The sequence below is a fragment of the Phodopus roborovskii genome, unplaced genomic scaffold (assembly GCF_943737965.1).
Source record: "Phodopus roborovskii unplaced genomic scaffold, PHOROB, whole genome shotgun sequence".
In the NCBI taxonomy this organism is placed as follows: Eukaryota; Metazoa; Chordata; class Mammalia; order Rodentia; family Cricetidae; genus Phodopus; species Phodopus roborovskii.
The window spans coordinates 7,126,812-7,141,921 of NW_026126636.1; the positions used below are offsets into that span (position 1 = coordinate 7,126,812).

The 15,110-nt window shown below is 51.2% G+C and overlaps 1 protein-coding gene across 1 annotated transcript; it reads right to left on the minus strand.

Moving 5' to 3' along the window:
- Positions 1 to 93: 93 nt before the first annotated feature.
- On the minus strand, positions 94 to 2,476 carry Ttc9b (tetratricopeptide repeat domain 9B). The gene is made up of 3 exons (XM_051207661.1): positions 1,776 to 2,476; positions 1,077 to 1,259; positions 94 to 254 (listed from the first exon to the last, which is right to left on the minus strand). Exons 1-3 carry the CDS (start codon positions 2,194 to 2,196, stop codon positions 139 to 141), a joined length of 720 nt encoding a protein of 239 aa, XP_051063618.1. The 5' UTR covers positions 2,197 to 2,476; the 3' UTR covers positions 94 to 138.
- Between the last annotated feature and the right edge of the window lie 12,634 nt (positions 2,477 to 15,110).

Below are 15,110 nucleotides of genomic sequence, written 5' to 3' on the forward strand. Positions count from 1 at the left end.
TCCCCTGCTCGGTTCCCACAATTAACACCACACAAAGGAGACACCAGTGACAGGCGCTTTACCAGTAAACACATGAGCCAGGGGGAGTTGCCTGGCTGGTTAGGTTGGAGGGAATAAGGTCGAGGGTGCCCTTTGACCTCAGCCCACGACATCCCGAGCTGGGCCTCCAGTCCCCCTATCGCTGTCTTCCCTCTGGAGGCTGCAGCGGTTCATCTTCAGCTGAGTCAGCTGGATGTAGCGGAGAACATTGGTGTCTGCAAGGGAGGCGCAGGGACATTATCTGGGTGTCCCCGAGACAGAGGGACCACGACCTCAGCTCACCGTCAGTAGCTCCACCCCCAGCACCTCAGCCGGCCCCTCAGGGACATTTCACACCTCCTGCCTCACGCGTGCAGCGCCCTGCCAGGGAGAGGCTCCTGTCACACCCCCATGTCACCCAGCGGCAACTGTTCGCACCAAACGACTTCACAGGGAAGCTAACCCTGCCACTTTGCTCCCACAGCCCTGCATCCAGCACCTGCTGTGTTCCCTCGGTCCTCCTCCTTGACTTGTGTCGCGTCTACACACACACACACACACACACACACACACACGGACACACGAGCGCCCTGACTGACCACCCCAAGGGCAGAGAACAAGGGTTCTGAGCAGACGCCTGGAGGGCAGAAGGAGGTGGCCGAGGAGCTGACTGGGAGGGAGCGAAGGAATGTGGGTGTGGGGCGAGAAGTGTTCAAGGCAATGCTAGGTTGAGCAGACAGGGACACGCGCGGGTCAGTGGGTTGGGGATGTAGTCTAGTTGGTAGACTGCTGGCCTTGCGTGCATGAGGCCCTGGGCTCAATTCCCCATGCTGCACAGATGACGGCTCGTAGGGTCAATGTCAGAGGAACAGGGTGAGAAGATCTTTGGGGAAGGTGGATGGATGATGGATGGGCGTGTGAGCAGGCTTGAGGGACTGGAGAGAGCTTGCCCAGAGCAGGCCACAGCACTGCCTGAGGTAGTTCTGCCCTAATCCTTCTGCCTTTTGGAATCCTCTGCGTTAACCCCTTGCCCAGCCCCGCCCAGCCCTGCCACTCACCTGTGGGCTCCCGGCTTCGGGCCTCCTGCAGGTAGCGCAGCGCACGCGCATAGTCGCCCAGGTGGTAGAAGGCAATGCCCGCGCGATAGGTGGCCTTGAAGTTGCCCTGTTGTTTCTCCAGCACCTTGAGACAGTACTCGCGCACACGCTCATAGTTCACCAGCTCCGACTGCAGGAGGCAAGCTGCCGGGGTGCGGAGACCCTGTATTCTCAGACACTGCCTGAACCCCCTGGGGCTCACATGACCTCAAGTAACCCGTCCTCTTCTCCGCGGCCTAAGGGATTGCTCTGGCCACCAGGGGTCGCCAATCTGCTAACTCCTTAGTGTTGAACCGATCTGCGCCGCCGCTAGAGGGCACAGGGCAGGCAAGTCTAAGGCAATTAGCTAGAGGTTTCCCAAACAATTGCAGAAGTGAGGGACCAAGAACCAAATAGTCTTGCAGGGTAAGCCTTTCTAATCTTGCCTCGCGCGTGGCAGATCGGGGAGAATAAATCAGGAAGGTGGGGCTCTGAAGATCAAGTCCAAAGCCCCTGCTTCCTCCATCCCAGAAGCCCTGTCATCTACTCCCAACTCCCATCCTCATTAAGTTCTGAAGTCTTCCCCCGTCAGACCACATCCCTGAGTCCGTCAGCCTCCAGCCACCACCCCTCTCACCCACGTCCTCTGCATCCCCCTTCTCTCCCCCGACGGCCGCGTACCAGTGAGGGAGTCGTAACATTCAACCTCTGTGTTCTCCACCAGGCGCCGCTGCTCCTCGCTGAGGCGGGCGGGACCCGGGCTGGCGGGAGGTCCGGGGGAGGGGGCGGGCAGGCCGCCAGGGCGGGCCCCCTGAGCTGCCTTCAGCTGCAGCAGTGCCCGGTGGTACTTGCCAATGGCTTCTCGGAACTTCTTCTCTCGGTAGCAACGTTGACCCTCCGCCTTGAACGCCACGGCGGCCCGCAGGCTGCTGTCGAGCGCCGCGGCCAGGCCCCCAGACGGTTCTGGGGCAGAACCCGGCCGAGCTGAGCCATGGCGAGGCGCTGAGCCCGGGCCCGGGGGGGAGAGGGCGGGAGGCGGGCGCGGTGGAGGCTCCGGGGCAGCGCTAAGCATCAGCACCGGGGACAGCGCGCCGCGCTGCATTGTGGGAAACTCCTTCGGCCGCCGCTGCAGCTACCGCATCGCCCCCCGCGGGGCCGGTCCCCACCCTTTCTCCGCCCCCGCATCTCTGGCTGCTGTCTCTGGCTGCCTCCTATGGGTCTAGAGAAGCCCCTCCAGACTTTCCCTCGCTCACCTTCAAATCAGCTCAGGGTCTGATTGTTCTGGAGCCTCTCCCTTGTCGCCACAGTCGTCACCCTCCCCACCCGCCTGCATGCTCTCCCTGAGATTTCTAGAAGAAAAGGCTAAGCAGGCAGACATCGGTTTCATGGAAAGCTGGTGGTCAACCCATCAGTCATTTGGCATGTTGGATAAGAGCACAGAATAGGGAGTCAAGCTGCCCAGATTCAAATCCCTGCTGGTTTTCACCACTGTACGATTTGGACAGTCCCCTCAATTTACCGGTAGCCTTGCAGTGCAGAATAATAGTGCACACCTTGGAATCGACTTCTTTTATTATGTAACAAATGAACAACCATTGCTCGGTTTCTGTTCTGGGGGCTGCAGGGCCATGATAAAAAGCAGAAGCTGAAAGGCGTGGCGCCTGCTTATAATCACACTCAGACAGCTGAGGCAGGAGGGTGGGAAGTTTCCGTTTAACCTGGGCTATAGAGGGAATTCCGGACCAGCCATGGGCTACAAAGAAAATGGGAGATGCTAATAGAAGGGGAGAGGAGGGAGGAGAAGGGAGGAGGAGGAAGAAGAATCATTTCAATTTTGTTCCCATCTCCTAGGTCCACAGTCTGGTGGGGAGACAGACCGACCAGTGACAACCCAAAGTGAGTGAGCCTGGAATGCTCAGGAGAAGGGACATGGCTATGATGGAGAATCCCTGAGGAGACCTTTGCCCTGGGGTAAAGTGGGGCTGGAGGAAAGGCAACCCTGTAACCAGAGCCTTCATTCGCTTCCAGAAAAGCCAGTGAGGGGCTGACAAGTCCGCACGGATAGTCCAGAACCAGCAGTACAATAAGGACAGCCAAAGGAACATAGCCAAGCCATGGTGGCCCACGCCTTTAGTCCCAGCACTCAGGAGGCGGAGGCAGGCGGAACTCTGTGAGTTCCAGTCCAGCCTGGGCTAGCCAGAGCTACACAGTGAGACCCTAACTAAGAAAGAAAGAAATCCTTTAGTTTCGGGCCAGCAGAAGAGCTCAGGGCATGAGGCTGAGCTACCAAAGCCTGAGGCCACTTGAGTTCCATCCCGGGAACCAACTCCTGAAAGTGGTCACCTGACCTCTTCCGACATGGTGTAGTACGTGTATGTGCACATACACACATACAAATGTAAATTTTAAATCCTTTTATTAGATTATTACTATGGGTTTCTTTTCCAGGATACTCATATGCAGCCACCCCCCCCAAAAAAAAAAACAAGCAAAACAAAAACAAGCTGACTATTTGCTGAGGGTGACCTTGCACTTCTGTGTAGGGAGTAAGGTTTTTCCTCCCACTGCTGGTCTGGTCCCGCCACTGCGCCAGCCCCAATTAACACACCGAGACTCTGTATTTGATATAATGTTATTGGCCCGTTACTTGTTTCTTATCCGGCTAGCTCTGTCTTATTAACCCATTTTTATTAATCTCCACGTGGTCTTATTTTACCCGAGAGAGAGCCCACCATCTTCCATCTTGACTTCTCCTTCCTACTTTCTCTTTCTTCCTTGTCTCTTAGTCCCGCATATCTAGCTTTCCCATTGGCCAACAGTGCTTTATTAATTAACCAATAAGAGAAACATATTTATAGAATGACATCTCCCATCACTTCTGTCCTGTGTCTATTCTCCAGGTCATTACAGGTCATTACAGGTACATGCCCCCATGCCTGGAGCTTGAGCAAAGTTGGAGACTGCATCCAAGGCTTCATGTATGACAGACAAACACTGCCAACTAAGCCACATCCCAGCCCTCAAATAGGAAAGACTTCACAGATTGATGGCCTTCGAGAGCCTGCTATATGCTGTGTTGAGTTCCTATAATCAATTAAAAATATCAAATTAGGGGCACTCAAGAGGCAGAGGCAGGTAGGTCTCTAAGTGCAAGCCCAGCCTGGTCTATAGAGTGACTTCCAGGACAGGAGGACTACTCAGAGAAACCCCATCTTGAAAAAAACAAGCAAAAAATCGAATTAGGAGCTCAAAAGGAGGCTCCAGGGTTAAGAACTCCTACTGAATTTGCAGAGAGCTCAGGTTCAGTTTCCATTATCCACATGGTAGCTTGAAGCCACATGTAACTTCAGTTCCAGGGGATCAAACGTCCCCTTCTGGCCTCCAAGAGCACCTGTACTTACATGATGCACACAAACTCAGACACAAATAAATCTTTTAAAAAAATATATTGAATTAAGCGGGGCATGTTGGTGTGCCCAGCACTCAGGAGGCAGAGGCAGGCATATCTCTATGAGTTCGAGACCAGCCTGGCCTACAGAGTGAGTTCCAGGACAGCCAGGGCTACACAGAGAAACACTGTCTTAAAAAAAAAAAAAAAAAAAAAATCAAAACAAACAAACAAAAAAAAATCCCACATATTGAACATGACACATGCTTGTAATTCCAACACCTAGGCGTCTAAGGCAAGAGAAGTGTGAATTTGTGGCCAGCCTGGGCTACTTAGCAAGATCCTATGTCATATTTATATAGGATGCATACATATATGATATATGCATACATACATGTCGACAGCATATCAAGGGGTGTTTCTGGAATACTAGCTCTTCAATCAATCTGTAAAGTCAGCAACCAGGTCCAGGAAGTGTTCTTAGAAATGAGACGGGGCCCAGTTCACCCTCCTTTCCCATCCTTTGCAGTTTCTTCCTATCTCTGAAAGGATCCAGTTTTTCCCTGAAGCCAGCTAGCGCCCCCTGGTGGAAGAGTTTCAAACCTGCCTCTTCCTTAAAAGATTTGCTGAGGAATGAGAGGGTCCAAGATACAACCAATCAAAATTGAGTGCGGGGCTGAAATTCGACCAATGCGGATGGAGAGCTCTCCAAATAAACTTTTTTGTTATTGAATAAATAATAAAATAAACGAACAAGGCACTTTGGGTTTTTTTTGTTTTGTCTTGTTTTTGTTTTTGTCAGACTGGGGCTGTGGGTTAGGGTTGCAGGACAAGCAATTGCCGGCTACGCCAGTGCCCTGGCGCTGGGGCCCCTGACCTCGGAGCCGAAGCACAGTGCGGACTAAGCGCGGTTTCAGGGCTCCAGTTCCAGAGGGCTGCATGAAAAAAAAAAAAAAAAAAAATTCTAGAAAGTGAGGCAGGGAACGGAGCTGGAAGTTGGAGCTGAGAAGATGGACTGACATGGGTCCCTGAAGCTGGGGGTGGCTGGGGACAGACCTTACAAGGCCGTGACTAGGAGATACCAAGGAAGGGCAGTCACACTTTATTATTCTCTATGGATGAGGCTAGAGAAGGCCAGAACCCAAAGGGGAGGCAAAGTAGAACTGAACATGGACACTTACCCTGCCCAGCTCCTCCACTAGAGGGACACAGCTAAGAGAAAGGAAGGGGTTGCTGGAAGCTTCCAGCTTACTCCACTAAAGCCACACCCCCAGCCCCTCACTGGGGGATTCTAGGCAGGGGCTCTACCACTGAGCCACACCTCAGCCCCTCACTGGGGGATTCTAGGCAGGGGCTCTACCACTGAGCCACACCCCAGCCCCTCACTGGGGGATTCTAGGCAGGGGCTCTACCACTGAGCCACACCCCAGCCCCTCACTGGGGGATTCTAGGCAGGGGCTCTACCACTGAGCCACACCCCAGCCCCTCACTGGGGGATTCTAGGCAGGGGCTCTACCACTGAGCCACACCCCAGCCCCTCACTGGGGGACTATAAGGAACAGTAGTACTCTGAGGTAGGCTGAGAAATCCCAAGAATGCACAAACACCCTCAGAGAAGGACAAATAGATTCCTAAAGTTAAATAGACTGGACACCTTATTTTTACCCACTCAGAAAAATAAACAAGCGTTGCCGCCATAATTTTTCTCTTATTCTCATAGATGATAAGGACAGAAACCAGAGAGGAAGGATCCCTGAGGGCACAAGACGCTATCACCCTCTGCCAAGACATCGCCTGTAAAGCTATGGGCCAGGCCTGGGACCCACCCTATCAAGCACGTGGTTCTCCAGGCCCAGGGCCACAGCGGCTGGATAACCGCGGTTCCCTTAGGACAGCCTCACCCTCCAACAGGGACAGCTGCAGGAAGCAAATGGAAAAGAGAGTCGCTTAAGGGAAAGTGTGGGAGAAACTTTACCAGGCATTTACATGCTTGCCAAGCCCTTCAGTGTGGACCTACCCTCGAGCACCTGGGAGTAGCCAGCAGCCTCAGGCAGAGCAGCAGGTCTAGGTAGTACCCACAGAAATCCAAGCGGCTGGGGTACTCGCTCCTCATGCAGAAGCTCCACCCCAAGAGAAGGAGCAGGCGCCCAGCAGACAGGGTTAGGTGGACTGTGGATTGAAGGGAAACGGGCTGCGGAAGCCTTGGACACCCTGCTTGGGAGGGTTTGGGATGAGTGGGTGTGGTCCCATTTCCAGATCTAGTGTCCTGGTCCTTAAAACGGGACCATTGACTTAAAGTCTCCAAGCGGTGGATAAAACCTACTTCAGCAGTCAAATGGCCTAGTTTAGCACACCTGCTTCACAGTGTCTAGCTATTCAATGAAATGCTTTGCCTACATTTTTAGTGTTTATGTGTATGGGTGTTTCCACTGAATGCGTACCACCTGTGTGCCTGGCGCCCGTGGAGGTCACGAAGGGGTTTTGAAATGGAATTACAGTTGTTACCACCTGTACTGGGACTAGAACTCAGGTCCCCTGGTAGAGCAGTGCCTGACTGATGAGCCCCCTCTCTTCAGCACACTCCCTTTAGAAGACAGGTCTCCATGTAACTCAGGCTGGTCTCGAAGTCACTATCCTCCTCCCTCAAGCTCTCAAGTGCTGCGATTACAAGAGTGACCTACCACAGCTAGCTTCTACCTCCATGTCTTTATCCACAGACCAGAGACAATTGTCTGTTGCACCGGACAGCTCTGTCGAGGCACTGAGTAAAAAGAGACCCACTACACTTTTTGTTTTTTCAAGTCAGGGTGTCTCTGTGTAACAGCCCTACCTGTCCTGGAACTCGCTCTGTAGACCAGGCTGGCCTTGAACTCACAGAGATCCGCCTGCCTCTACACTTCCTTGCCGTGTGCAGGCCTTCCCTTGTCTGGTCATGAGCATACCTTGACTGGCCTTGGCATTCCCATGACTTGCCTTACTTGCTTGGTATACACACGCATTGGCCTTCCTTGCCTTCCCTTGCCTTGCCTTTCTTTGCTGAGATTAAGGGGTGCACCACCACCAACCAGCTCAGTCCACCGTACTTCAAATGGACTATCTGAGTTCTACCTGCAGACTCTAGACAAATGCCAGCCCTGCTCCTCTTCTGTTAAAGAGACATATTGGTCCCTACCTCACACTAACTTCTTGGCGGTTCCAAGATAGTGTAACATGGTTGGCACAGTGTCTGAAGCAAGAGACCCTCCCAAGGTCCACCTTGGATGTACCCCAGGCAACACATACTCCTCCATTTTGCAGGCGATGAAAGTGCATTCTTCCAGGGCACAGATAACAATCCAGCAAGTGCAGAAACAGCTAAGCATGTCCCCCTCCAGGGGAGGCACAAGGTCTCTGGCAGGGACACAGTCCCAGCCTCCTCCCTCCCCAGACATGCATGCACCTGGACCAGCCAGTGAGCTAATGCTCACATCTCCCAAGTCACCTTTTGAGGCAGGGTCCTTCCAGGCAGTATTGACACACCTAGCGCAGGTTGGCAGGTGGCTCGCCCGAGCTTCCGTTTCTCTTCTGAACTCCACCTTCTCCGGCAAGTTGGACATAGTGGGAAGTGCCCAGACAGCTTCCCAACCGCAGCCTGGTCTAGATTTAGAACCAGGGACTTTTTGCTACATAGTTGCCCTGATTCCCTCTCCAGTGTGCCACATGACTTCCTGGCACCTCCCCCTGGGTCTTCAGCTTTATCCTCAGCAACTACCCCTAGATTTGTTGCCCTGGGAGCACTTCAAGGGTTCTATCCAAAGGCAGATCCGACCAAGAAACTTCTCGCTTAAAACGTAAAGATTACCCCCACACAGTCCTTCCCAGCTCCTTGCCTTCTCTTTCGCCCAAATCTTTTGTGATTTCCCGGCCCGGTTCTCCTTCCTCTGCCCCTTCCCTTTCTTTTTCTTCCATCATTTGTTTCCTTTGAGTTCAGAGACAACTCAGAGAATTCCCTCTTTTTTTTATACCCCTCGAGTTCTGGGGTTCGATCCAGCTGTCAGGCTTGAAGGCAAGCAGCTTTACAGGATGAGTCACCTTGCCGGTCCCACGCATGTTTACTTATTCTCACCTGTGGACTGTCAGAGGTTAGGCGGGACTTGGGGGACAGGAAGGCAGTACAGGGATAAAAAAGGGAGATGGACATGCCCTGTTGAAAAAAGGTACAGAGCCATGTGGTAGAATTTAGATAAGAAATATGAGTTAATTTAAGTTTACAGGAGCTAGTTAGAAACAAGCTGAGTGGTGTTGGTGGCCCACTCCTTTAATCCCAGCACTTGGGAGGCAGAGGCAGGTAGATCTCTGTGAGTTTGAGGCCAGCCTGGTCTACAGAGTGAGTGAGTTCCAGGACAGCCAGGCCTGTTACACAGAGAAAACTTGTTGAAAGAAGACTCAGCTTCTTCCAAACTCGAAGCCTCCCCTGCTTTCCTCCTACCTGACATGAACTGTTTGCGGCCACAGTGCGAGCTGTTCCTGGGGGTAGGATTGTGTATTGGAGCTATGCAAAGCTTGATTTGAAAGCTCCAGAGGTGGGGACTTAAATAATGACCCGTCTAAGGCAAGCTCCTGTGCGTGCACAGCCATGTGTGGTGGGAACGAGCCAGCAATTACCCCTCCTGCAGCTGCCTCCCATTTCTCTGGAGAGCACGTCCCTCCTAAACAGCTGTTTGCTTTTAAGAAAAGATCTCATGCAGCTCAGGCTTGGCCTCCCGATCTTCTTGCCTGAGATGACAGGTGTGCTCCACCATGCCGGGGTTCTAAACCTCTTCTAAGATACTGACCCCAGGGGGTGTGGCCACTGGCTCAGCCATTAAGAGTGCCCGCTGCTCTTTCGGGGGACCTGAGGTAGGATCGCAGCATCTGATGCCAGATCTGGGGCACCTGCCACTGTCTTTGGGCCTCTGAAGACAGCCCTTGCCTCATACACATAAATTTAAAAAAAGAATTTTTTTAAAAGACACTGCTTCCCTTATCTCCATGGAAACCACCATCCTACCCCAATTCCCTGCACTTCTCTCCTAAGCACTGTTTTAAAAAGCATGGTGGCACACGCCTTTGATCCCAACACTTGGGAGTGTGAGGCCAGTTTGATCTACAAAGTGAGTTCCAGGACAGCCAAGGCTGTGAGAGGCCCTGTCTCAAAAAAAAAAAAAAAAAAAAAAAAAAAAAAAAAAAAAGTCAGGGACTGAGCATGCCTTTAATCCCAGCAGTCAGTAGGTAGAGGCAAGGTAGTTCAAGGCCAACCTGGTCTACAGAGCAAATTCCAAGCTAGGCAAAGCTATACAGTAGGATCCTTTTCTCAAAATAAAACATAATGAAAACACACACACACAAACAGGCAATAAAGAACCCAAATATTTTTTGGTTTTATTTTTTGTTTGTTTTTCAAGACAGGATTTCTCTGTGTAGCCCTGGCTGTCCTGGAGCTCCCTCCCAAGTGCTGGGATTAAAGTGTGCTTGGCTTTAAAGGACTTTTTTAGGAGTACTGGTGAGCACGTGTATTTATTGTGCATCGTGTGTGTGCCTGGTGCCTGTGGAGGTCAGAAGGCAGCATCCGATCCCCTGGAACTAGAATACAGTGGTGAGCAATGGGAACCAAACCCAGGTATTTGGAGGAGAGTGCTCTCAACTGTTGAGATATCACAGAATATGTTTTGAAGATTTCCATGTGTGTGTGTCAGCATGTGTTTATGTGCCTATGTGTATTTATATGAATCTCACACACAAAAATACCAGCAAAGGACAGATGAGGGCATTGGGTCCCATAGAACTGGAGCTATAGGCAGTTACTGCCCAGCGTGGGAACTGAAAACCAAACCCGGGCCCTTTGCAAGATCAGTAAACACTTAATCATCATGCCTTCTCTCCAGTCCCTAGAGTACGTTTTTTTTTGTTCCAGACACTGTTTCTCTGTGTGGCCCTGGCTGTCCTAGAACTCGCTTTGTAGACCAGGCTGGCCTTGAAATCACACATCGTTGGGCCTCTGCCTCCTGGATGCTGGGATTATGGACGTGCGTCATCACCACCCAGCTCCTAGACTGCTTTCTAAAGGCGAAAGCATTGCCTGTGCCTAAGATTTGATAAAGGTCTGTGGAAATGAACAATGTAACTTTCTCACCTTGGTGCTAGGACCTTGAGTAACGGAATATTCTTGTCTCTGGCAAATGCTAAACCATGGAAAACTGGAGAAGAAACGCACTGGCCCAAGTGCTGAAGAACGTTGAACAGGGTGTGTTTTGTCTCCTTGTTCAATGCTGGGAATTGAACCCAGAGCCTTGCCCATCCTGGACAATTCCTCTACCGTGGAGCTGCACCCAACCTACATGCAGTCTTTATTTCAGGATTTGCAGGAAGCTGTATGCTATCCAATCCCCACCTTCCCAGGATTAACATCAACTGTGGCTCACGTATCTGTTATTAGCTAAGTTGGCTTCGCTCGCCTTTCTCCCTCCCACGTGACGGCTCTTGGTCGTCAACTTGACTACATCTGGAATTAACTAAAACTCAAGCAGCCAGGTCCATCTGTGAGGGGTTTTTTCTTTCTTTTCTTTTCCTTATTTATTTATTTATTTATTTAGTGTGTGCATGTTTGTGTTTGTGCATGCGTGTTCAAGACAAGAATTCTTGTATAGTCCTGACTGTCCTAGAACTCTCTCTGTAGACCGGGCTGGCTTCAAACTCAGAGATCCACCTGCCTCTGCCTCCCAAGCACTGGATCAAAGGTGTGCACCACCACCACCTGGCTTAATCTGGACCTTCGAGGTGGGAAGATCCACCTGTAACCTAGGCCACACCTCCTGCTGGCAGCACATATGATGGACATGGGAGAAGGAAGGTGTTGTTCTTTGCCTGCTTGCTCTCACTTTGGCTTCCAAGTCCATTCCTTCACTGGCATTTGAGTCATCTTCTTTGGGATTTTGATGTGTGCTGAGACATCCAGCCTAATGGACTGAACTACTGGATTCCTGGACCTTCCATTGGTAAAGAGCCATTGTTTAGCTGTACTACAGCCTGTAAGCCACTCTAATAAACATACATTTTTTTTCATATTCTATCAGTTCTGTTCCTCTAGACTAATACACCTGAGCATCGTCTTTCTGACCCAGGACTCCATCCAAAGACCACTGTGATTCTTAGGGTTTCTCTTTTCCCTTGTTCAGTCATGAGTGCTGGTCAGACATCTGCCTGACCTTGGCTTCCTTTGCTTCGACTCCCGTCATGTATTTGAGGAAGGAAGGTGGCAGAGATGATGCGCAGTATACACATTCTGCCAGCATGATTGATGGCGAACACTGACAGTGACTACCTGGCTAGCACACTGTCAGAAGTGTTCATCAAATTCTCATCGCAGCCGGCCGTGGTGGCACACACTGGAAATCCCAGTACTTGGGAGGCAGAGGTAGGAAGATCAGGGGGCTCCGGGTCATCTTGGGCTGCGGAGTGAATTTGAGGCCAGCCTGGGCTACACAAGACCCCATCTCAAAAATAGACAAATCCATCCATTTAGGCCAGGAAAAGCAATACATACCTGTAATTCCTGCACACTGTAGGCAGAGGCAGGTGGATCTTGAGTTCCAGGCCAGCCAGCCTATGCTCCATTGCAAAATGGTCTCAGAACAAAATTTCTATTGCTATTACAAGATACTTGACAAAGACAACTTGGAAGCAGGATTTATTTCTACTCATGCTGTTAGAGGTCTCCCTCCATGATTGTATGGCCCAACACTGTGGGTCTACAGCAAAGATGAACACCAAGGCAGAGACAGCATGAAAAGCAGATTACGTCCTGACAGCAGGGCAGCAGAAAGGGGCCCTAATGTGACCGAGAGCTGTGACTCCAAGTAGCTCTAGCTGTTCACTGGGCTGCAAGCTTGGGGATTAACCCATGAAGCTGGCACACTATGATCCAGGCAAGTTCCAGAAAGCACTGGCAGCTGAGGACCAAGCCACACACACTAATATTCTGGGGACACATCCTATTAGCTGTCTTCTCTAAGAATGCACAGCTTAAATCACAGGGAAGGCTTTTTACTGTCCTTGGAGAAGATCATTGGTCCTCCCCATCACTAGTCGGAGAGTCCAATACTGTTGTGTTGTGGGATATCTGTACACCGTGTAAAGATGTATTTGCTAACTGGTGTAATAAAAAACTGAATGGCCAATAGCTAGGCAAGAGGTGTAGGCTGGATTCCCAAGGAGAGAAAGGAAGAGAGAGAAGAGTCTAGGCAAACAGGAGAGGTGCAAGATGGGAGAGGTAACGCCACCTGACAGAATGCAGAGTGATAGAAATGGGTTAACGTAAGTTATAAGAGCTAGTTAGGAATAAGCCTAAGCTATAGGCCAAGCTTTCAGAATTAATCAGAAGTCCCCGTGTCATTTGGGGGCTGGCTGGTGGGACAGAGAAAGACCCAATACCATGTCTTTGGCCACACCTGCTAGGAGTCTTCCGCTTGGCTCTGGTGTTCTAGGCTCACTTTAGTACTGAATAGGAAATATACCCTGGCCCCAAGGGAGGGTTTCTATGTAGCCCTCCATGTCCTGGAACTTGCTCTGTAGACCAAGCTGGCTTTGAACTCACAGACCCACCTGCCTCTGTTTCCCTGGGTGCTGGGGTATGCACCACCACTGCCTGGCTTGGAACATTTTTTATTTTTATTTTATCTTATTTATTTATTTGAGACAGGATTTCTGTGTAGCTTTGGAGCACTTTTCTTTCTTACTTCCTGTGTGTGTGTTTGCACACGTGTGTGCGCGTGCGCGTGCTCTTTGGTACTGGGCACCAGAGCCACAGCTTTGCGACACACGATACACATACGTTGGGTCACTGATCTACAGCCTCAGCCCAGCTCTTTGTTACCTTCATTCCAACCCCATCTCTGAGGTCTGAGAAGTCTCATCACATGGCCCAGCCTGGCCTTAATTGTGAAATCCCTCCTGCTTTGCCTGCCTCTGCTCTTGTACTGGGATTGTAGGCAAGACATACCACTCCTGGCCAGTACCACCTTTGAAAGATTCCCTTCTGATCTGAAACCATTTAAACACGAAAAACAAATGGATCACTAGACTTTCTGGAATGCTAGCTAGCGCATCCTAAAATCATAGGCTGTAAGCCATAAATACCCAAGTACACACATCGAAAGATGGATCTTTATTTTTATTACAGCACTGATGATAACAGTAAGGAGAAGAAAAAAGAAACAAAAACCCCTAAGTTCTTGGTGCTGGGAGGCGCACACCCCAAAGCCGGTGAAGTAGCCAGCAGTACAGGCTGCCGTGCCCCCATCCCCGAGAATGCCACAGTGTGGCTCAAAGTCCCATTTCCCCAAGGACCCAGAGGCAATATTCCGAAGGTAGGAGGTGAAGGGGCGTAGTCCAGGCATGGCCTCAGCTGGGAGGGATGGGGGGCTGTGCAAATGACAGGGCAAGCGTTCGTGCCAAAGTCCACAGAGACGGCACTGGGCCTGTGGGGGCTCATTTTATGCTTTTATAAACACACAAGGTGTGTGTGTGGGGGGGCTTGTTAAATGCTTAAGGTGGGCACTGTAAAGGACGATCCAGCCACTCCCAATGAACCGGGTGTATTTATTAAAACGCTTTTCCCTCAAACTAAGTAGCACAGGCACATGCAAGGACGTGTGTTCGCTCCGGGGACAGCTGGCTATGGGTCCCTCACGTGGAGCTGCTCAAGCCGAGGTAGACAGGAATGTATCCCCCTGGGAGATGAGTCACACGACACGTGACAGAAGAAACTGTTCCATCTGTAACTGAGGGGCTGGCACATGGGAATAACGTGTTTTTCCTTTCCTATGCTAGACTGGGAACCTTAGGGTCTTTCAAATGCCAGACTCACGCTCTACCCTGCACTCTAGCACCGTAACAGCGGCAGAGGCTTCCCCTGCCGTGTTAGGGCCACTGGGGCACCCTCCTACTTAAGAAGGCCCCACACCCATGGCTTCTCTGCAGCTGGGACAGGTGTCCAAAGTGGCCTCGGCTTTCCCACAGCCCTTTCCAGATCTCAGATGTCCGTGCCTAAGATGCCCCTGCTTCTAGTAAGATCTGGGATAAATTCATCTGCACCAGACCCCACTGAGCCCCAGAAATTCCGTATGGGGATCTGAATAAAAGGGGGCTCAGTGGAGTGAGCCCTAAGTCTGTGCAGCTGCAATCAAATGTGGAAGTGTTCCTGCTGTAGATGACAAGTGCTCCTGAAACAGGATTTTATGATGGCATTTGGGGACGTTAAGGCTTCCTGGTTTCAGACAGACAAATGTTGTTCTAGGGCTCAGAGGCGCCTCTTACTGCCACACTAAACACAGGCTTCTTGTTTGTAGACACCAGCTGCCCCAAATCGGGTAGCTTCTAAGGGCCTGAACCCATCTCTACCTGACCCAAACCACCCTGCCACCTTCCCCTCTTCTCAATACTGCCCCTCCCGATGCAGTCTGGGCCCGCCCACCCCACTTTCCCAGCTCCGTCTGTCCCTTCTCCACAGCTCCATGGGCCTCAGAACACAGCAGGGCAGGAGACGGTGGTGCCAGGTCCACTGGTACTCCAGTTCCTGGGCAGGGGTGGCTAAGGAAATGTGGACTGGGGCC